Raw genomic sequence first — 23377 nt, 5'->3', positions numbered from 1 at the left:
AGAGAAAATAGTTGACTCTGACCATTTAACACAGTAACTTCTAATGAGGTGAAAGTTTTCAGATTCCTCATCCTGTATAAACTTTTAATATGTCAATCATGGATAAAAAGAAATCAAGTTTGATGTCATTTCTTTTTTGGAGATATTTTATACCATTTCAGGAAATTAATTTTGTTCATATTGTAAGACCTTGTGGGAGACCAGGGATAGCATCTTTTTTCTAAGTAAGGGAGCGATCTTCCACAGCGATCATACTTTATAAAATTTAACATATTAGAACTGTGGAAAGAGAAGAATAAGGGGAATATTCTTTTGCAGCAATTTCCATTTACATTTCAGGGTGAACTGCAGTAAAAATCCATTTTTAAAAATCAGTCTTCTTAAAATAACAAAATTATTTAAACATTTTAAAGATAATTCATTTGCCTGGCTGTTGGCCTTCTAACATTATCCATGTCATGGAAAGGCTAAAATTTATACTCCCAAAAAACGTGGAAACACATTTTAATAGGAGTCAGGTTTTTAAAATTTGAGAAAGGGTAAAGACTCCCTGATCAGCATCTCAGCTTTGTCCTCCCTTTGATAGGTAGGTACCTACGCTCTTGTTTTCTTCCATCGCTCCGGGGCAAACAGGTGGCAGGGACCTGCTCATTTCCATAGGATGATTACTTCTCTTGCCTTGAAATGTTTATTGGGCCCACCCGTCTATTGGATCTTTGTGTGACAGTGAGTCCCAATTCCTGGCTGTGGGAACCACTGTATTTCCTATTCTATCAAGAGGCAACAAGAATTTCTTGAAACAAAGTTTGTTCTGAATTAATTTAAGATACTGTGCCATATGGTTCTCTTCCTTGTTTTGATGAACTTGTTTTTGTTGTTTTTCCCCATGGAGGAGTTTAGGAAGCTCAAAGGTGGTACCCAAATCAGATGGCTTTTCAGTGATAACCTTTAGGAACCTGGAGGTCAGTAATTCTGTTGTCTGTATACATTCTGCCTTTGCCTGGAGGTAATTGCCTATGGCTGTATATATCCAGAGGGCAATAATAACAGCCAAATAAACTAGTGTGAAGTTAATCTGTGAGGGATGACTTTAGGATACCTATATGCAAATTAAAGGCCAGAAACCTATTCCTTCTTGAACTACCTTTTTTGGCTAAATGCTACTAACAGAAAAGGGTCCTTTTTTTTTTTTTTTTTTTTTTTTTTGACTTAACATATGTTGTCTGCATTCTACACCTTCCTCTGTGAGCTTGACAGTGTTTTTACCAGAGTCTGTGGGGACACCAAGATTGGGGCAGTCCAGCGTGAGGCCCTGCTTGGACACAGAGCTTCTAGTTCTGCCCACATGCCTCTACGCTGGTACTGCATTTTACTTGAAACTGTGCCTCTGGTCCTAAGACCAGCCATTGGAACATATTACTCACCCCCTCCTGTGCTATCTAGCAAAGGACCAGTCAGAATGGTACATGCTGTGTAATCAAACACCTAAAAGACAAGAAGAGCTGACGTTTCTCACTGTTGCCTTATCACTCTCTGAGCCATCTTTGATGCCGCTCCTGTAAAAAATGTACTAGTTAGAAGCAAAACTCCTTTTAAACTCAGTACTTGTAGGTGGTGGTCATTCAACATCCTTGTTTCTATATTTGCACAAACCCCATCCACTGCAGGGCTCTGGCGCATGCACGTGTTCAGATGCTTCATAGACACGAGCCAACTTGGGTTGAAAGTGGATGTAATATTCAAATTGGTGTCATTCTGGATGAGAATCTGTATAATCTGTCACTAGAGGTCTCATGAGACAGAAGATAACTATTTATAATTTTTAAGAAAGATGATCATAAGTTGTGGGTTTTTGTGGGTTTGGTTTTTTTTTTTTTGGAGGGGGCTCAGTTGTGTATACAGCTCTATACCATATGATGTCATAGGAACTTAGAGCTTGCTCATCTAACTCCTTCTTCACTTCTCTGGATCTCTTTACCCCCATCCCTCGAGTCTTAAAACCATTTTCAGCTGTGAGGTCAGTGAGGCACTGGACTTGACTATATTGGTAACCTTTAAGGGAGTTAAACTGTTGATCTTCCAAGAAGAAAGGGACCAGACAGTGTTGCTTAAGATGCTGCAGTTGTGTTACTGTGAAGAAAAGATTTGCTTCCACTTTCAGCAGGCCATATATATATATATATACATACATACATATACAGATATATATATGTATATGTATGTGTGTGTGTATATATATATTCATTTTGGTAAAAATAGGTGGAAAATCGGAGAACATAATTACCTTCACAAATTATTTATGGATACACTGGGTGAGAGGCTTACTGTAGGGCAGTCGCCAGGAAAAAACCTAACTGTAGTCTTTCAATGGTGTAATATTTGTATCTATTCCCATGCCAGCGATGTCTGCTGTGTACTGTGTCCTATTACTGTAAATCACCTGGTTTATAATTCTAATGGGAACTAATTTGTAATGGAATCAAGAGCAGATATGTATAATACGATCAGGATTGTCCTACAGTTGTAAATAAGAATAGGTCCTGTTTATTTTGACATCTTTTTACAAATGCATTGTATTAGGGTGTGAATATTCTGAACCATGCTCTTGTTTAAAGTTTTCAAATTTTTATTGGTAAATGTAACATTTTAATGGTTGTAATAATTATTTGTATAGATATGAATATAGTATTTTATTTAAGAAAATAAACTTTGCATTTTTGCATTGTGAATTCTGTCTTTTCTGATCATTACCATGTGCCACCTCGAACCTGGTATTAAAACAACTTGTCTTGCATACCACCGTTTTCTGTTCAAGGACTCTTCCAGTGTGACCACAGTGTCTGAAATGCCATGACACATTTCCCATGGGGACTGTGTACCCAATCAAAGAGTCAAATATTTAAAACATCACACTTGGACTAAGAGGGAAGCCCACAGCCTGTTGGACTCTCCCAGCCTACCGTGTCATGCCCAAAAGAGAATAATTGTGTCTTTCCCAGATTAAAGGAGAGAAGTCAGAAAAACTGAGATGTACCTTGATGACCACCTCCAATTTTTCATAAGAAAAATGAAAGTCTCAATTTTAATCTTAGTAGAGAACAGAGATCCAGAAAGAGAATTGTGGTGGGAATCATTCCAGTCCGTCCTTGAAGAAACAAACTGCTCCAACTCCCTAATTCTGAGGAATTGCAACAACCTGTCCCTGCTGAGAGACAAACAGGGGACTGAGCTTTCTGATTGGCCCTTTGAGTAGGGTCCTCCTGTTGGAAACTATTGTCCTCAGTTCCCATCTCTAACCTGGAGAACTTTAAGTCGGCAGAATTGATCATTAAAACAGCAAATGTCTGTCATCAAGCATTCTGTCAGGGGTTTTATATGCATCACCGTATTTAATCTTGAATCACCCACCCCTATGAAGTAGGCACTGTTACAACATTTGCCATATGGAGAAACTGACACTTAAAGAAGTCACTGTTCGCTAGATGAAGTGACTGCTGCAGAAACCTGATTAACAGAAAGGAGTAGCCTAGGGAACGAGACTGGAGAAAGGAAGACAGATTGTGCTGTAAGGAAGGGTCAACTCTTATTTATGCTGTATTTGTATATGCAAAACAGAGCCTGGAATTATATGACTATTGAACATATTAACAAAAATAGAAGGTTTCCACAAAATTCAGAAGATATGTGTCTGTTATATAAACATGAATAACAATGAAACTGATAAAATCTTGACTTTGGATCACTTCGGCTCTATAAACCTGGAAGAGCTGGATTCATGTGAAGACTGTTGCTTCAGTCTCTCAGCTTGTAAAAGTTAAGAACCAGAGTCCTTTTTATAAATTCAATGATTGTCTTTGGCAAAGGGCTACAAGTCCAAAATTCCTTTTAAATTAAAATATCTGTAGCATAAGGTGTCAGGTTTCCACTGGGAGCCTGCTGGTCCAGAAACAAAATTAACAATGGAGAGGAAGGACAGGAATATAGTCCTAGGGTTTTATTTCCTAAAAAACATTCACAGACTCGGGGCACCTGGGTGGCTCAGTCGGTTGAGCGGCTGACTTCGTTTGGCTCAGGTCATGATCTGATGGTTCATGGGTTTGAGCCCCGCCCGCATTGGGCTCTATGCTGACAGCTCAGAGCCTGGAGCCTGCTTCAGTTTCTGTGTCTCCCTCTCTCTCTGCCCCTACCTGGCTCGCGCTTTCTCTTTCAAAAATAAATAAACATTTAAAAAATTCACATATTAAAAAACTGTCAAGGCAAAAAGTCTTCCAAAGCCACCTCTAAGACTGATCTCTGCTGGTCCAATAGATCAGCCACAATTACCACTACTGTCAATGGCTGACTCATTTGCATACTTGGTGACTGGGCCCAGCTCTCCCCTTCTACATGGGAGTGATTTCATCCTGTCAAATTCAGGCAGAGGAATTAGCTTGCATTGAACTGGGGAATTATAATTCTCCATTTGAAGTATAATGATAGTGGTAAACGTTTTTAAATGTGTCGAGAAATAAGACAAAAGAAGAACATGACTTGGTTTGATTGATATACCAACCAATTTTCTTCTACACTAAGTTGGACTTACATACATTGTGTATTATATATTATATATATATATATACATATGTTTACATTTAATGTGAATTTGCACATTTGCCACTCAGCAGCATTTAAAAAAAATAGGATTTAACATAATTGAATCATGAGTTCCCAGAAAACTTTCCTGAAGCAGTAAGTTCTCCACCACTACAATTTGGCTTCAACCTCTTTCCAAACCACAGATCTGAATATGATTAAGCAATGTACAAAAACCCAGACTTGCCCAGCACAAACTTAGTTAAAAGCTGGATTTTCATATCTCTCTCAAAACCTGCAGTTTACGTGATCATGTGAAAAATTAAGTGGCACATTGATACCAGTTCACCCAACCTACCAGACTACTGAACTTACGTAGGCAGCAAATTAACATTATCTCCTTAATTTCCAACAGAAAGAAGAGGTCACTGGGGCTGTTGACACTGACCAAGAAATGTATTCTAGTGTTCCCTACATTTGTCTCCTGCGTAGGGGAGATGGAAATGAGGATTGTCATAAAACATAATTGCCGCTTTACATTCAAATGTTTTTTTTGTGACTGTGTGAAAACTCTTTCAAATATCAAACCTCGTTTGTCCCTCACGTTAGCCCTGTGAGGCAGGATAGATAAGGTTCCAACAAATAAATGAAGATGCAAAGAAGTTATAGGACTTGCCCAAAGTCACACAGTCAGGCAACAGGAGCCAGTTACAAAACAGTGCCATCGCTTTTTCTTTTTCTAAGAATGACAGTAAAATAGCTTTTAGATTTTACCAATTCGAGAAATTTATCAAGAGAAAACTATCATCATTTCAGACTCCTGGAGATAGTTTTTTCTTAACCTTTTTATTTAGGCATGCATAGGGGCGCCTGGATGGCTCAGTTGGTTGAGCGTCCGACTTTGGCTCAGGTCATGGTCTCACAGTTTGTGGGTTCAAGTCCTGTGTCAGGCTCTGTGATGACAGCTCAGAGCCTGGAGCCTGCTTCCAATTCTGTGTGTCCCTCTCTCTCTGCCCCTCCTCTGTTCACGCTCTGTCTTTTCTCTGTCTCTCAAAAATAAATAAAATGTAAAAAAAAAAAAGTATTTAGGCATGTATAAAATACATTCAGTAATGCATGTACGTGCAAACATATACACCAATGTAAACACCACCCACACTGAGATAAAAAACATTTCCCATATCCCAAGTTAAGTCCCCGCCCCAGAGATAACCACTGTTCTGGCTTTGCTCGTTATAGGTGAATTTTGCCTGTTCTCAAACTTCATATACATGGATTATGCAGTACATATTCCTTTTCATCTGGCTTCTTTCATTCAATATGTCTGTGAGATTCATCCATGTGTATCAGTACCTTCTTTTTGTGAGTACATGGCATTTCTTTGCTCATCCCCCTATTTAAATTTTTTTAATGTTTGTTTATTTTTGAGAGAGAGAGAGAGAGAGAGAGAGAGCACGAGTGTGTGCGCTCACAAGTGGGGGAGGGGTAGAGAAAGAGGGAGACACAGAATCCGAAGCAGGCTCCAGGCTCTGAGCTGTCAGCACAGAACCCAATGTGGGGCTCAAACCCACAAACCGCGAGATCATGACCTGACCTGAAGTTGGTCGCCCAATCAACTACGCCACCCAGGAAGGCATCCCTACCCATTCCCCTATTGATGGATGTTTGGGTCACTTCCGTTTTTGGCTAAAAAAACTTCTGTGAAGCATCTTTCAGTCTGCCTGAAAACAAGCAGACAACATCAAACCCACAGCTGCACCCATCAAAACGTGTCCCTCCTCCTTGGGCCCGGTCCTCCTCCAGCCCTTTGTACCAGGTCTTCACTAAAACGACGGGCCAGCAGGCTCCATCCAGCATGGGAGCCGCCACCACTACTACCAGTTAAACAACTTTCTCCTCCTTTGTGACTCAAAGCAGCAGCCATCTTCTCCTCCACATCCCGACCAAGCCTCGGTTTACCCTCTCGTGTGAAGCCTCTTGTATATCCCCATACATAGCTTTCAGGAATGGTTCAGGCTGTCATCTGTTGCCTTCCACTTCTGCCTTCAGAGAACGTTACTGCTTGAAACTGACCTTTGACCGAATCTCAGTTGGGTCTTCCAGGTTTACACATCTTACTCCTGCCTCATTCTCAGTTTCCCTTCTCTGTAGTGACCCACCTACCTATGCATTACATCGTTCTAGGACTTGAGAGCCAGTTTGGAATTCTCGGATATCTTTGGTGCAGTTTTAGCCATAAGCCTCTTCCTTCAAAGTTATCCGTCCCTGAGAGTAGGACCTACCTCTCTGATCCTGAGCAAGTCCTCTCTGATTATTTTATTTGTTCGTGTAGTAGGACTGGGAACTATAGAGGGAGAAAGCCTGTCCTCCCCAAGGACATCTCTTCTGGAGAGTCAGCAAATATCCTTTCCAAGAATGTGGTTGTGAGAGAGATGCTATGCTGTATCAGCACCAAGTTTAGGGCTTCATACCTGGGGACAAAAATTGCTGATACCTCTTTGGACTTTTTTCTGCTCTGCACCTAATGATAAGATTTTCAGAAGGCCACTCTCTTCTTGGAGCTCTTTGCCCACTTAACAAATTATGATGATGTGATTCACATCCGTCTTCCCTTTCAGACTGCAGATCCCGTGATGGAAGAAATTGTGTGTCTTTTGCCCATTGCTCTGTCCCGCTCCTCATAGAGACAGGCCCGAATATTTCTGGATTAACCATTAGCTGAAGCCGTATTTCTGAGTCTATGTAAGTGGACAGAGAAGTGGACAGAGGAGTGGTGAGAAAGGAGAGGTTAAAAGAGAAATGGACCCCCTAAAAAAGTAGGTTACTTTATCAAGTGTCCTAAGTTGAGAGAGAAGCAGAATCAACCTCAGGTCTGGATTTGTCCTCTTCCTTGAAGGGGTCTGCCTAGGACTGGGTACTGAGCCTTATGAAAGGCTCAGACAGGTGACATAATAAAAATCATAATTTGATATATCTGATATATTTGATATATTTAGAGCTGTCCCTGGAAGTATCAATGTGTTTGTAAAAGGGAAATCTATACCAGACAGAGGTTGGTCTTTGTGGTAGTAATTCTCTTCTGAAAGGAACCCTTGCGATATTGGTTTCAGGAGCAGTGACAAGTTCAAAGGAGGAAAATAAAGAGCCTCTGTCCTTTGGCAGAAACTCCTCTATATTATGATAGATTCCAAATCAAGAATGTAAAAATTTGGAAAGATTTAATTATAAGCTCTTGAACTTGGACCATCCTAAACCCTTGCATCCCCTAGGGAGCTCTAATTTCTAGACTGCTTTGAAAACCCCATATTCCCTTTGCTGACCTAAAATTTGGGGACCCTGCTCCGTGGCTGTTGCTTTCATCCAGGCTTTATCAGTCATACTTGTGCACGTGTTTCTTTACCTACCACTCAGTTTTGTTTAGAATGCACACAAAACCCTAGAGAGTTTTGAGAACAGTCTTAACTCAGTTATCAGTAATGTGTTTTTATTTATTGAAGAAATTTTGTGCTAAGGATTGTGTTAGATTTATATATTAGTGGATTGATTCCTCTTTGTTGTGTTCCTTTTGTTGTTGAAAATAAAAGGAACTTTGAATCCCCCCAAAAAAAGTGGACAGAGAAGTGGAGAATTGCAAATCAGCTCCTTTCTGTGATGGCGATGCGATGGCCCCAGAAAATAGAGAGCCTTTGAATTATTCTGGATTATATTCTGTTTAAATGACTTAGAGTCCTAACTCATGAAGAATGTTGGAAAATAGGGTAGATGAAGAGCCCAGGAGAAAGCCATACTACATACTTCTCTTGTCCTGACTTGAACATCTTTCACTGTTTAAATCTCTTATTTTCTAAATCAAAACTATACTGCTGAACAAGAGATAAAACACCTACGCTTCATTTAGCCCTTGAATGAGATGTGATACGACTTTCAGGCTATTCATTTAAAATATGGTGGTTAATTATTGTTCATCTCCAGCAAAATGGGTAAATCCTAAGATGACAGAAAATTTAAGGCAATGAAAAGGATGTAGGCTAGAGCCAAGGAATTTTTTAAAATTTGAAGTTCAGGGAAAATTATGAAATCTCCTAATCTAGGGATATTTAGGAAGAGGGCAGAATCTATTTTCCTAAGACTGGGGGAGCAAAGGGAAATTCTATGTGAACAATGGTAGCCACTTAGCCTTGTTTGTGTTTCAATAAGACTAGCAAGACCACACTTCAAGGAAAACTAAAAAGTCCCTCCTTGGAGTTCACAGAGTAGAGGTCTCCTCTTACAGAGGAGTCCCATCCAAGCAAAGCTATTACTATGGCCTTTTAGAAACTCATGGTGAAGGCTGATCTGTGACTCAAACTGCATTGAAAACAACAACAAAAGACTTACCATAAACTGGGCAGAATCAGGCTACCCAAGGGTTTTCCATTGCTTCGGGCAGAGACAGATCGTGTCTTTACTCATAATGCTTTTCCCCAGTTTCACCAGGGATATTAGTCATTTCAAAACCTGAGGGACGTTCCCCTGCTTCTTTCTGGAGCCGGTTTTGTTTCCCATCTGCATGTAGACTGAACAGCCAGCCTTTCTCTACAGAACATTTGGGAGGAAGTGGGGAAGGTGGGGGGAACACTTGCCGTGGCTTTCGCTGAACCACAGTGGTAACAGCTACAGGAGAAAGGGAGAAAATTCAGGTTTTCTTTGAGATTCCCAGAGCAGAGATGGCGATAGTGATCCAGATTTTCCACTTGGCCCTAGCTTTAGTAGTGATTTTTCATCTGGGTTGGAGTAAGAGTATTAAGGGCCAGAGAGAGTGACATGCAGCCATAAAGGGCGGGGTGGGGGAGGGGGCACTGGGGCTAGGAGGTTTGAGAACCCTGGCCATATCTTTAAAGGTGAAGAGGCCTCCTAACCTCTTTCGGGCCTCCTGGAACTCAGGGCAGGAAGCGGGACAGCAGGTTTCAATGGAGAGCCCCTAGAGGACAGAGATGCCAGCCCAGTGGAGAGACCCGCTCTTGCCCTGGGCCCCTGTGGGATTCAAGAGGGATGGGGTGACAATCTTCTCTGTCACTTTTGTAGCCTCATGTGCTGTCAAGTGGATGTGATAGGCGAGGATCAGAGTGTTCCCGCGACTTGCCTGAGGTCACACAATGAGCACGTGAACATATTTGGACAAAAATCTGACTCAAGAATCCAGGCTTCACTGTTCCTTCCATGAATAATGTTTATCTCTGTTTCCCCCTTTCTCCCAAGTTTTACATGGAGAGACTATCTCCCAGAATGAGAAACATTTGGATGTTATTTGATTTACCGACACATGGATTTTGTGACCCCACAGAACATTCTGGTGGCCGCTCGGAGCTATAAAGGAAGCAGCTGCCACTGTCGTTGCCCCAGGAGCTGGCTTGGTGATCTCCTTCAGTCATGGAAAGTCCCTTCCCCAGATAGACTCTGGTTTTCCACTGGCTTCTGCTGCTAAAATAAAATCAGGCTAATCCCTCAACCATCCAACATCAACAGGTGGACTTGCCTCTCCAGCACTCGTCAGAGGTGTGAAGAGGTCATTTTTTTATGTGCACAGCTCTGCTCCCCTGGCTGCCACATCTCGGTCCTGCTCCAGCTGACCTGCTCCTATTACTTCTGTGCCTCATCTGCCAAAAGCCTCCTCACAGTGGCTGTTTTCTCCGGTTACCCTCTGGCTGAACTTGCCTTTCAGAGTAATCCTCCCTTCTCTTTAAAGAAGCGAAGTCCATGAGCACAGGCGAAAGCTGCGTGGGCATTGCTCTACACAGGGACAAGGGACCGGCTAGGTAGTTGACCCCCTCTGCCCTAGCGTTCCTATCAACCACAGGTGCAGTCGGACAACTTTCTCCTGTCCTCTGGCCGTGACATTGGTGGTGTAGGGTGAAGTAGCAACGACTACATTTAGAGTTGATACTTTAAGGAGCAGGCTTGGTCTGGGTTTTTAATCCTGCTGTGGAGAAGGGAACTGACCACAGTGTGTCAGTGTACAGCATAGCACAGACATGATGGGAGCAAACGGCCAAGAACACGGCAGCGCAACGCAGTTCGGAGCCCCCTCCCCACTCCCACAGATGCACCCCCAAACAAGCTGCCCAACAGGTAACGCATCTCACAGTTTACTCACTTTGGGCCCCAGGGCCACTTGAACAGACTTTGTCCACATTTCCTTAGTGCACCTTTTTTTATTTTTTGGATTTGAAGCCATCAGTGCATTAAAATAAAGAAATTAGGTCAAATAAGCCATTATGAAACAGATTTGAAGTTTGTTTTAGATGTTAGACTATCACAACCATTTCACAGGTGGCCTTTATATAGCCTATGGAAGCCAACAGTTTTGAAGGAATGAAGAATACAGAAGAGCAATTATAAATTTGGGAATGTTGTAGAAACGAAAATCACAAAAAGTTTCATTGAAAGCATCTTGGTGCTTTTAAAATTCGGGGAAGTTTGCTATTCAAACTTCCAAAATGTGACTTGAACATTATGCAAATATTTTAGAATACTTTTTTTTTTAATAAAAAGGATGCCTAATCCACTTCCCTAATGAATGATCAGGAAAGCAGAGGTAACAGGTGACTTCAATTTCACAGGCAGATATATATAGGATGCATATTCATCTGTCTCTTTTCTGATTACATCTTCCTCCAGACTAACAAGGGTGCGGGTGCGTGGTGCAAATGGGGCGTGGCGGGGGCAGAGCCGCCAGGCCATGGCAGTGAAGTGTGCTTCGCAGCACCTTACAGGAGAGAGAATGTGAATCTGATGCAACCAAGAGACAATCCTCAACCGGCTTGCTCTTTGGAACTCGAGAGGATGAGTGAAATGTGTTCATCCTGAGAGTTACTTCTAGAGAATTTCGGGGAGAAAATCTGGAGCACATTACCTGCCTAAAGTGACAGGTCAGAGGCTTGGTTGGTGGTGGAGGACCCCGAGTGCAGCGCCCTTGGTTGGAACAATTATTTATTCCCCACAGGTGACATGGGCACAGAATTGAGCTGTCAGAATTGGATGCTCAAGGAAGCAATTTCGTCTTCGCTGCGTGTGCTCTAGGAGCCCACATCCTTAGGTGAGGTCTGTTCTCTGGATGCTGATGTCACCAGTCTCTTAGCCCTGTCGGTCATTTCTCTCACTTCTTCCACTGCTAGAAGAGTTTTTCCTGTTTCCCTTTCTGCCTTGGAACTGGTGAGGGAAGCGGGCCTTCCCAAGGAAGTAGAGCCCGAGTTGTGGGGTCCACACACACAGCAGGGACATGAAGACACTGAGAAGTAGGTAAGCACCCAAGCCTTGGTCCCGGAGACAGTTATCCGCTAGGACGAGTGTGTAACAAAGCCCAATCCAGAGCCCTTCTAATGGGGTCAGGAAACTGGGGGACGCATACAGCATCCCTTCTGAAGAGGTGACTAGCTGGCCCTACTAACACCCAGGGCGTTGGGTTCAGCCCGCCACCAGACTCTGAGGAGCTGTATCATCCCTGGACGCTGGAGAGGCGAGCTGGTGCTCTGGGATGTGTCCAGCAGCAGATGTTGTGGGGAGTGCAGACGGGGCCCATCTAAAGTGGGCAGGAGATCCGAGCTGCTGGCCTCTCTGGCCTGGAGGCAGTAGGACAGAAGAGGGCAGCCTTGCTCTGCCCTTGCTGGCAAGTGTCAGAGGAGAGTGGGAGGGGTCCCAAGACAAAGAGTTGACTTGGAGTCAGCGTGCGTCCAAGTCTAGCTCAGGGCTGCAAACAGAAGGGAATGGGTATCTCTCAACTCTCCAGCCCCGTGGCTTCCCCTCTGCCTCCCTTCTTGCAGGCTTGAATCTCTCTCCAGCCCCTCTCCTTCCTGTGTGAGCACACACAGAGTTGACCTGACAGGGTGAGTGGAGCATTTGGCAGCGGTGACTTTGCTGTGGTCCCTGTATTTTCATGAAACAGCACCGAGATGGATTGCTCCCTCTTCCTCTCTTAGTGCTGGCAGCTCAGAAGACAGGGATCTGGTCCCTCCGAACCACGTCCAGGTCATCATCCAGGGTTAACAAAACCTGGAATGGGAGGGGCGGAGAAATTAAAGCAGGGCACGGTCACAGCCACAGTAAGCCCGACTTCCTCTCTGAGACTCACATGGGCTGACAGCACAAGCACCCTGATTTGCCTTCCTGTCTTCTGTGGCTTTCTGCAATGCCATGCTGTACACAGGCAATTAATTCAAGTGTTTATCAAGGGTGTATTATGTGCTATTCTTGATGCCAGAGACAAAACTCCCTACTCTCCTGGAGCTCACATCTGAGAGAGCTTCAGACATGAAGCAAATACATGAGTACAATATAGCATGTTAGTAATGTATGCTAAGTCCAGTGTACTAGATAATAGTATGTAATAAAAATAGTAATAAAAATTAAACTATTGAGGGAGTATAGGAAGCATGGGGTAGGAAAAGGTTAAAAAAAGCGATGACAGGGTGGCCAGGGAAGTCATTACTTAAAAGGGGACATGTGGCTCCAAGATCTAGAGGAAAGGAAATCTTGTTGCAAAGAGTATTGCTATACAAGCAATGTACACTCCTCCATTTTTAACTAAAAACCACCTCTACCACCACTCTCTTCACATGGAAACCTTCACTCCACTTTTGTTGTCTCTGTCTCTCTCATGAAGGTGTTTATCAAAAATACAAGTCAGGAGGAATGAGGTTTATGCAGATTGTTGAACTTCCGCAGCTGGCCACGAGGGGGCAGCCCTGCGCCATTCTCAAGGCTGTGTGGCGGCAGAGCCCACTCACGGTGGGTAGTGCTGGGAGCACATGTCTCCCAGTGATGTTTGGCCAGCAGAATCCCAGTACAGGCACAGCGGATTTTGAATTTGTAAATCTAAATTAGGATGAAAGGAAGCCAGGAGTGATTATCCAAGGTGGTTAGGATATGCACCAGGTGTTTGGGCCACAAGAAATGGAAGAATGGATTACAGGAGAGACCTGGAACAGACTGGTTAGAAGCAAGAGACCTGGCTGCTATCCCGAACTGCTCCAGAAATTTGTAAAATACTTGTAAGATATTCAGTGAGACTGGAAGAGGAGGAGGAATGTGAGTGTCACACAAGAAGGAAGAATTTAATGTTACTGAAATTTGAGTGAATGCCAGAAGTGATTCCTGGGGTGATTCTGGGCATGTGAGTTCTAATAACCAATTCAGTCCAAACCATTGTGCCATTTAAGGAAAATCGTTTCATTACTATGTGTCTTAACATATTGCAAAGTAAAAGGAAAATGAAAATAAAGATCTAACCAAAGGATACAATGTGAAAACAAGAATAAAAGAATCTGTATGTTAAATTATAATAAGGAATTATAAAGAGAAGTTAGAAATATAAAAAGTTAAGGAAGGCGGAGAAGAAAAATACAGGAGGTGAAGAGAGAAGAAATTGACGGATGGGTATTATAAACTCACCAAGAATGAGAAAAACAGGGCAGTGGCAGACAGGAAGTGCCAGATGTCATGGTCATCAAAGAAATCGAGCAGGATACACTCCCGGTTCTTCTCCCGGGATTCGGCTGGGGTTCCCTGGAGGAAGGTGAGGCAGAATATAGGTGAGCATTCCTACAGTTCAACCGTCCAGAGGACTGAGCGTCCAGAAAGCTACAAAAATACTATTAGATGCCCGGCTCAAAAAGTTAGCTTCCAAGAAAACATTAGTCCACACAAAAACTTGTACACAATGTTCACAGCAGCAACATTCCTAGGAGCCAAAGAGTGTAAACAACCTAAATGTTTCTCAACTGATGATAGATAAAATGTGCTCTATGCGTACAATAGAAAATTATTCAGCAATAAAAAGACATGAAGGACTGATAACGTGCTACCAAATGGATGAAAGGCTAAGCTAGACTTGAAGACCACATGTTATATGAGTTCATGTGTACGAATGTCCAGAACAGGAAGATCTATAGAGACAAAAGATGGATTCGTGGTTGCTGGGGGTTTAGGGAGAAACGGAAAGTGACTGCTACTGCGCAGGCTTTCTTTCTGGAGTGATAACAAATGTCCTAAAACTGATTGTGGTGATGGAGAGCTGAGGCTTTCTTTCTGCTACTCAATGTATCACTTGTTTCCTAGGCCTCAGTTTTCCCATCTATACAATGGATTTATAGACACTTGACGCTTTGTATTTGTTTATGGGCGGGGATTATGAAAAGATAAACTAATGAAGGTTCCTCACATGTTAACATGCATCTGCAAGAGGGTCATAATACAACACGGAATGAGGATCCAATCTGCCATGTTTGTAGGGCTCACACCTTGAGAAGGCACACCCTGACAATGACGACAGCATGGCGTATATGTCATCCCTTCTAGAGAAAGCTTTCCTTTCAAAGGCAAACAGCAACAAGCACACAGACAGAGGCAAGGAGGAAAGGCAAAAAGTCAAGATGGAGGGAGAACATTTCCTCTGAAAAGAAAAGTGCCCTCTTACCTCCCAGCTGCTGAGATTCTGGAAGAAGAAGTACAGAGCAGCGGCCCACACCACAGCCGTGGCCACGATGCAGAAGAGTGGGATGGGGAGGAGCTTCTCGGAGCTGCGGAGCTGCGGATGGAGAGGAGATGGAGCCCTCGGCGGCGTGTACCCACCCGGGCTGGCCGGCCGCCCCCGCCCCGCGCGCACGCTCACCTTCATGATGATGTAAAAGGCCAGGTAGAGCAGCAGGTTACAGATGAAGATTCCCAGCATGTAGGAAGCGAAGTCCCGGGGTCGATAGATCAGCCCAAAGAGGGCGCTGGGTGAGGGAGGGATGTAGGCATCCAGGTGGGTTTGTAACATTGTTGGCTTTTTCACTTCCCCACCTCCATTCCGCGGAGGAAGGGAAGGAAAAACCCTCTAACGTAAGCAAATTACAACACCTCCTTCAGACCTTCAGTTTTGATGTTTATAAGGTTCTCATAAGTGGGTTAACACAATCCTCTTTCCTCTCTAGTCGAAAAAGTTTTCCCTTTGCCTTGCAGCTTTTCGTTATTGTAAAATACGTTGCAATGAATAAATCACTACCTTGAGACATATTATGCTTTTCTCTTTTTTTGCATTTGAGATTAATTCATTAGACTCGATTACTAGAAGTGGAATTATCTCAAAATTGGCTTGACACACATCAAAATTTTCCTAGCTATGTTTTTTATTACTTATTTATTTAAAAATGTTTGTTTATTTTTGACAGAGAGGGAGAGCGTGAATGGGGGAGGGGCAGAGAGAGAGAGAGAGAGAGAGAGAGAGAGAGAGACAGACAGACAGACAGACTGACAGACAGAGAGAGAATCCCAAGCAGGCTCCACACCCAGCACGGAGCTGGACTCCCGGCTGAAATCAAGGGTCAGAAGTTCAACCGACTGAGCCACATAGGTACCCCTATGGTTTTTACATTAATACTGAAGTTTATTTTTGTTGAGGTTTAGCATTGCTTTTTTTCCAGATTTTTATTCAGTTACAATAAAACTCTTTATTATATAACTCTTCCTTCCTACGTCCTTGTTTTGAAAAGCTTACTTTTAATCAATAGATATACACACATATGCAGTTGGATTTCTATCCTTTCCATTCTGATTGACGAATTTGTTTCTAATTTTGGATCCCTGTGTTATTGTTTTAGAATATGTTAGATTATCTGGTTAGACTAGGTTATAGTACCCAATAGAGGAGCTACATGTGGTCATTTAAATTTAAATTAATGAAAATTAAATAAAATCGAAAATTCAGTTCCTCAGTCACACTAGCCACATTTCAAATGTTCAGTAACCATATTTGGCTAATAGCTACCATATTGGAAAATGCAGTGTAGAACAATTCTATCATTCCAGAAAGTTCTATCTGATAATGCTGGGCTACTCACTATACTCCTCTGCCTCTCTTTCCTTCTGTTAACCTTTTTTTTTGGCAGAAACCTTTGAAAATTTTGCCAAAGTAGGCACATAATTTCAGAACAAAATCCTATTAACTTAATTCCAATTCTAGGGAGAAATTTTTGCATTACTTTGAGCATTAATATCTTTACAATAGTTAATCTTCCCACCCAGGCACAACATCTCTTCCTTCAGTTAAGCATTCCTTGATGCCTTCTAATAAGGTAATTAAATTTTCTTTTTTTAAAAAAAAATATTTATTTTTGAAGGAGAGAGAGAGAGACAACGAGCATGAGTGGGGGAGGGGCAGAGAGAGATGGAGACACAGAATCTGAAGCAGGCTCCAGGATCTGAGCTGTCAGCAGAGCCTGACACAGGTCTTGAATTCACCAGCCTTGAGATCATGACCCGAGCCGAAGTCACATGCTTAACTGACAGAACTACCCAGGTGCCCCAAGTAATTAGATTTTCTGTAGTAAGATCCCTCCTGTCCCTCAAAGTTTATTCCTAAGTATTTCAACTCTAAAGCTGTTATTAATGGACTCTCTTTTTGTTCCCTTTGTATTCCAACTAACTTTGTTTTTTGTAATACAAGAAATTTTCTCCTCCAAGAATTGGAGTTCTTCAATATACCAACAACTCTTGTATACTTTACACTCAGATTCATCAATTATTAGCGTTTGTCACATTTGGTTTATTCTTCTCTCTCTTGTTTTGTGTGTGTATGTACATATATGTATGTATATATATATACACACACAGACATCTCCTTCTATGTACAGATGCACCATTCTTCTTCATGACTATATGAGTGTGATTCTTTTTAAAATAACATTCAAGGTTCATATGAAATCGCTCCAGTCTTGTAGGGTCCACGGGAAACTGAAGATGGAGAAACAGAGAGGGAGCTAGCCCTCCACCAGGTTCCCATAGTGGGGGTGTGTTGTCACACCTCATTCATCCCCGCAGACCTTGCTGCCCAAAGAGTTCCTGTGTAAGAAAAAGAGGCCATTCACCTCGTCTTGTGAGCAGATTGGGGGTTTGGTTTCGGTTACGGGAGGGGCGGGGACAAGCCAGGTGTTTGTGAGCACTGGGGACATAGTTATCAGCTGCTCGATATCAAGCGGTTGGTCCCTTTTGTCCCACGAGCACCCTGCACCCTGTGTTACAGAGTCGTCAGGACTGCGGGATCCACCCTAAAAGAGAGGTCAGAAGCGCCACGGGTGACCACTGCCAAGAATCACCCATTTCGACGACGTGTCTCTACCTAAAGGAGGTCCTTCACAGGTCTGGAGCTTACCCCGAGGTAATCCCAAGGTGACCTCATAACGGGAAGTTCCTTCCACAAGCATATGCCCCAAATAAGATTTGAATTCTCAAAACCAGATTCTGGCTTCCCCTGAAGGTGGGCCTCTTTTTTCAATCCTTTCATGTCCTAAAGGGAGGCAGGAGTCATCTTTTATCAAAGGTCACTGACCTTTTTAGCACATCCACTAAGAACCACCCATAAAAAGCAACTAAACTTACCTATGTGGGGGAATTAATGAAACAGCTCACTCCTTCACATTTTAAAGTTGAGAATGGGCTGTATAAAATAGTTACAGATAGCAAAAATATAGGTCTGTTTTACTGTTCTATCTTGAAGCCATCGGAGGGGAAAAGGCCAAGGTGATAATGAGGGAAAAGAATAAGGATATTGGTGTGGTGGGAAGATTGAGAACAAAAGGGCAAGAAATAAATAGGAGCAAGGCTTGTATGCCTGTGTGCGCAAACACACACATTTAGTAAGAAAGGGAAATGCCTGTTGGGCAGCCTCAATGGAAAGTTCTACAAGAGTTTAAAACTATGCTTCATGTTCGCAACTTCTGGCATAACCTCAGTCATCTAACGATCTATGAAGTCTATCCACATAGACAACAGATTTGATGTTGGTCTTGTGGAGCAAATGAATCCAGTGCAGCAAGGTGTTGGAGCTCAGTGCTTTAAGAGACCGCCGTTGGCACACAGGCTTCCTAGTGCATTCTCTGCAGGAGGAAAAACACCTTTCTTTCAAGTCCCTAGGGCAAGCACAGTCCTACACTCTCCTTAATTCCATATTTCTTCATAAAAATGACAGCCAAGGAAAGCTAAACCGCGGTGTTACAGACATCAATAAAGAGAAAAATGTGTCCTCCTAAGGCTACTTACAAGGACCAGTTAACCAGATTCCCCATGATGAGCAACACCATTCTGTCCTGGAAGGAAAACATCCAATGAGAGGCTGCACACATCACTCTTCTTTTGCCCTACTGTAGGGGAAGCATCAATTATGGGGAACCAGTTGCCTGGTGAAAAGAGTTTCCATGGTTCTAAGAGCCGCGGCTGCGGTCGGACACTCATCTCCTGCGGGAACAAAGGGCGAGGCCTGGGACTGTGGCTCTGTGACGGCCACAGCGTGGGGAGTAAACGGGACTCTTACTGTCGTCCCCACCAGTGTTTAGGGGAGCTGGGCACCCTGGGCCCACTTCTTGAGGAAGTCGGTGTGGGGGGGGTTACTTGGTAGTTAAAAGAAGTCTGCTGTGGGTGTAACGTAATCCAGAACCGTTTCCTGGCGCTGTTACTCAGTGAGCCAGGAGGCAGCTCGCCTGCAGGGCACCCGTTTCCTCCCCGTTACTCTGGCTCCAAGGAGGCCCTGCGACTCCCAGGCTCCTGGTCTCTAAACACACAGCCTTTACACTAAAGATAGTGGTGGTGGGGAAAATAAGAAAGGTCCGTCTCAAAGGAAAGTTCCTCCAATAGAGATTAATTCACGTGGTCCTGCTCCTTTGTGTACACCGTAAATGTTTAGGTGGCATCTGCTTATATCTTAATTTGCATGGCTTCATGGACTACCTAAAAGTATAGATTCTCTGCTTTTGTGGGTGATCAATCTAGTTTGGAGGAAATATCTTCCTTTAAAAAAAGTTAGCTCTGGGGCGCCTGGGTGGCTCAGTTGGGTAAGTAAGCATCTGACTGCAGCTCAGCTCACGATTTCACAGTTCGTGGGTTTGAGCCCCGTGTTGGGCTCTGTGCTGACAGCTCAGAGCCTGGAGCCTGCTTCAGATTCTGTGTCTCCCTCTATCTCTACCCTTCCCCTCTCACGCTCTGTCTCTCTCAAAAATAAAAATAAACATTAAAAAAATTTTTTTAAACATTAGCTCATCTATTAGGAAGGCTAAAACGTTGCAATACCCAATGTCAGCGAGGATGTGGACAAACAGGAGCTCTCATTCATGGCTCGTGAGAACACAAAATGGTACAGCCACTTTGGAGGACAGTTCGACAATTTCTTAGAAAACTAAACATAACGTTTGCCATATGATCTGGGAACTGCACTCCTTGGTATTTAACCAAAGGGGTTTAGAATATACACCCTCACAAAAACCGGCACACAAATTTTTATAGCAGCCTATTTGTAATTGCCAAATTACGGATTGTCCTTCAATAGGTGAGTGGATAAACAAAATGTAGTACATCCAGACGATGCACTAGTACTCGATGCTAAAAAGAAATGAGCTACCAAGCCATGAAAAGACACAGAGACACCTTACATGCATATCACTAATGGAGAGAAGCCGATCTTAAAGGCTAAATTCTGTATTATTCCAACTCTGTGACATTCTGGAAAAGACTATGGAGACAATAAAAAGATGAGTGGTTGCCAGGACTGGGAGAGGAGGGGGAGACGACCAGGTGCAATGCCGAGAGTCTTTAGGGCAGTGAGATCCTCTGCATAACACTGCGATGGTGGACCCACGTCATACATTTGTCAAAACCCGTGGAATGTACAATAGCAAGTAGGAATTGTAAACTGCTGACTTGGAATGATTATGATGTGTTTTTTTAAAGTTTTTTTTTTTATGGGGGGGAGGGGCGAGGGGAGAGAGAGAGAGATAGAGAGAGAAGAACATAAGCAGGCTCCAGCTCAGCACCGAGCCCAACATGGTGCTCGATCCCACAAACTGTGAGATCGTGACCTGAGCCAAAATCAAGAGCCGGACGCTTAATGCACTGAGCCATCCAGGCACCAGGATTATGATGTGGTAATAGAGGGTCATCAACTGTAATAAATGTACTGCTCCGGTTGGGAGTGTGGATGGTGGGCGAGGCTGTGCATGTATGGGGGAAGGCATTGATGGGAAATCTCTGTATTTTCTGCTCAATTTTTTTGTGAACTTAGAAAACTGGCTAAAAAATAGCCTGCTAGAAAAAAAGACAGCCTGCGTCACTTAATGTGAGCAAACAAAATATTAATTGTTCCTCATGGCTCACAGCTAAGGCAGACTTAACTCTCAAAATACTCACAGGTCCTACTGTTGTTTTTTTCTAAAATTTTTAAAAACTTATTTTTTCTTAGAGAGAGAGAGCAACGGCAGGGGAGGAGCAGAGAGAGGGAGACACAGAATCTGAAGCAGGCTCCAGGCTCTGAGAGAGCCTGATGTGGGGCCTGAACCCACAAAACACAATATCATGACCTGAGCTGAAGTCAGACGCTTAACCGACTGAGCCACCCAAGAGCCGCCATCTTACCGGGTTTTTAAGTTCTCATGTAAATAAAACCCTTCAGCCTCAGCCCCCTCAATTTTCAGTGCCTACAGCTCCTGCCCAAGCTCTAAGGGTAAAAACATTCTCATATTCTGTTATGTCACTGTGATCATAAACTATTTGATCATACATTATTAGTAAGTACTTAGTGAACTCCTGTGTGTCAGGCCCAAACACTATCACGAGTTCTGGCCACATCATCATGGAAAGGTTGGGCAGTGGCCCGCAGCACGTATGTGGCCTCCTAATGTCACTCGCTGGCCAGTGCGCCAAGATATGGCTGGGACCAGGGTCCCAATCCCTCTGCTTAGTGTAGGAATGTATGATATACTGAAAACGGTGATGGAGAATTTTTAGAACTTGTATTTCAACCAGTAAGTAATAACCACAGTTTTGAAGAAAATATCCTTGCTTACTGTAAAAATCAAACAACATACAAAAATCAAACGAATGTATAGTGTGGAAAGCGTTAAGTTCTTTTAAAAATTTTTTAAAAAATATTTCTTTATTTTTGAGAAGGAAAGAGAGAGTGTGAGCAGGGGGAGGGGGACAGAGAGAAAGGGAGACACAGAATCTGCAGCAGGCTCCAGGCTCTGAGCTGTCAGCACAGAGCCTGACGCGGGGCTCAAACTCGTGACCTGAGAGATCATGACCTGAGCTGAAATCATATACTTAACTGACAGCCACCGAGGCGCTCCTGAAAGTGTTAAGTTCTTGATGAAAGCAACTGGAGTGACATGCCAGTTTGTCCCAGTTTGCTTGGGACAAGCCTGGTGTATGCCTGCTGTCATGGTATTGAGTGAGTGCCCTGTGCACATCCACAAGTGAAATCATCAAACCTCTGTGGATGACAGCCTGCCTTGCTCCTTCCCCACAGCAACTGTCCCTGCTTCCTAGTTTTGTATGTATACACAGATTTCTTCTCTAAACACTAGCAATATTTCATGTATAAAAATGGATCTATCCCAATCTGTTTTTTATGAGCAAGAAGAAAAGTAAGGAACATGCTTCTTCCCCCTCCTTGGAACTCAGCCACTCTGCGCCATCTGGCCCTCTTGATTTAGGGAACCTGAGTGTCTGCCCCGAGCCTACCCCTTGTACTGTTCCTCTTCTCTCTGGGACAAGGCCAAGGCACATCGGAGCACGCACGTACCATATACAGAGGCCGGCTGCACTGCTGGACAAAGTCCGTGTAGAACACCATAGCGGCTCGACGGAAAATCCCCAAATCTGCCAAAGACACAATTGCACGGTAAGGCTCAGTCAGAGATGCTACGGAATACCCCCATATGACTTTAGGGCCAAGATGATGTCATCTTCACCTTCTAAGAAAGCGTGCTTTGTATTTATTAGGTATACAACAAATGTTTGCTTTCAAAAAATGGTGCCTGGGTCGCCTGGGTGGCTCAGTCGGTTAACTGTCCGGCTTCGGCTCAGGTCATGATCTCACGGTTGGTGGGTTCGAGCCCCGCAACAGGCTCTGTGCTGACAGCTAGCTCAGAGCCTGAAGCCTGTCTTCAGATCCTGTGTCTCCCTCTCTCTCTCTCTGTCCATCCTCTGTTCATGCTGTCTGTCTCTCTCTCAAAAATAAAAACATTAAAAAAATTAAAAAATATTTTTTCAAATGGTGCCTGTGGGGCACCCGGGTGGCTCACTTGGTTAAGTGTTCAAATTTGGCTCAGGTCATGAGCTCATGGTTTGTGAGTTTGAGCCCCGTGTCAGGCTCGCTGCTGTCAGTGTAGGGCCCACGTTGGATCCTCTGTCTCCTTCTCTCTCTGCCCTTTTTCTGCTCTCTCTCGAAAATGAATAAACGTTTAAGAAATAAAAATTAAAAAAACTTGTGCCTGTATGTTCCAGTGCTGTCATGTAAAGTGTGCCGTATCCAGGCATCATACTGCAGAAAAAGGCAAGTGCAGTGGACGCAAGTGACAAATGTTCACAAATAATTTGGGTGGCCAGCCAGCGCCTCTGTCGTCTCCGCCAGCTAAGTTCCTCCTTGTCTACAGTTTACTCCTCCAGAGGGGTTTCCTTCATAGCAGAGATGTTACGGGGCCCCTCCAAGTACCTTAAAACATCTGCTCTCTCTAGAGGATGGGAAATCTTAGCTTGTAAAAATCCAAATCTGTATTTCTCCATGTGGTTATAAGTCAGTAGGAATTGAGCCAAGGGACACCGAAGTCTACAAAGCACGTTCAGAGAGTCTAAACTTGTACTGCAACAGTAATCAAAGGAATGTGAGTAAAGATGGAGAGAAAAAGATGGGGAAGAATTTTTAAATGTGATCCTTCAGAAGCATAGTGTGAAACACAGCATGGGTGTGCATTACGGTTGTCCTGTGAGCAGGGTGAGGGTCACAGGTGGAACTTTCTGTGACCCT

The 23377-nt window shown here is 43.4% G+C and overlaps 1 protein-coding gene across 6 annotated transcripts in view; it reads right to left on the bottom strand.

Annotated features, from left to right (window-relative positions):
- Positions 1 to 10743: 10743 nt before the first annotated feature.
- The window catches only part of SIDT1 (SID1 transmembrane family member 1), a 103470-nt gene continuing 90836 nt past the window's right edge, over positions 10744 to 23377 (bottom strand). For all 6 annotated transcript variants that reach the window (XM_029939298.1, XM_029939299.1, XM_029939300.1 and 3 more), the window contains 6 exons: positions 22154 to 22230; positions 18625 to 18671; positions 15218 to 15323; positions 15023 to 15133; positions 13999 to 14112; positions 10744 to 12600 (listed from right to left, as the gene is read on the bottom strand). In XM_029939298.1, the coding sequence (XP_029795158.1) occupies positions 12538 to 12600; positions 13999 to 14112; positions 15023 to 15133; positions 15218 to 15323; positions 18625 to 18671; positions 22154 to 22230 (518 nt within the window). In that variant the 3' untranslated portion in view covers positions 10744 to 12537. The remainder of the gene's footprint in view (positions 12601 to 13998; positions 14113 to 15022; positions 15134 to 15217; positions 15324 to 18624; positions 18672 to 22153; positions 22231 to 23377) is intronic.

This window comes from Suricata suricatta, chromosome 5 (assembly GCF_006229205.1).
Source record: "Suricata suricatta isolate VVHF042 chromosome 5, meerkat_22Aug2017_6uvM2_HiC, whole genome shotgun sequence".
Lineage (NCBI taxonomy): Eukaryota > Metazoa > Chordata > Mammalia > Carnivora > Herpestidae > Suricata > Suricata suricatta.
This window is presented reverse-complemented; position numbering and strand designations above follow the sequence as displayed.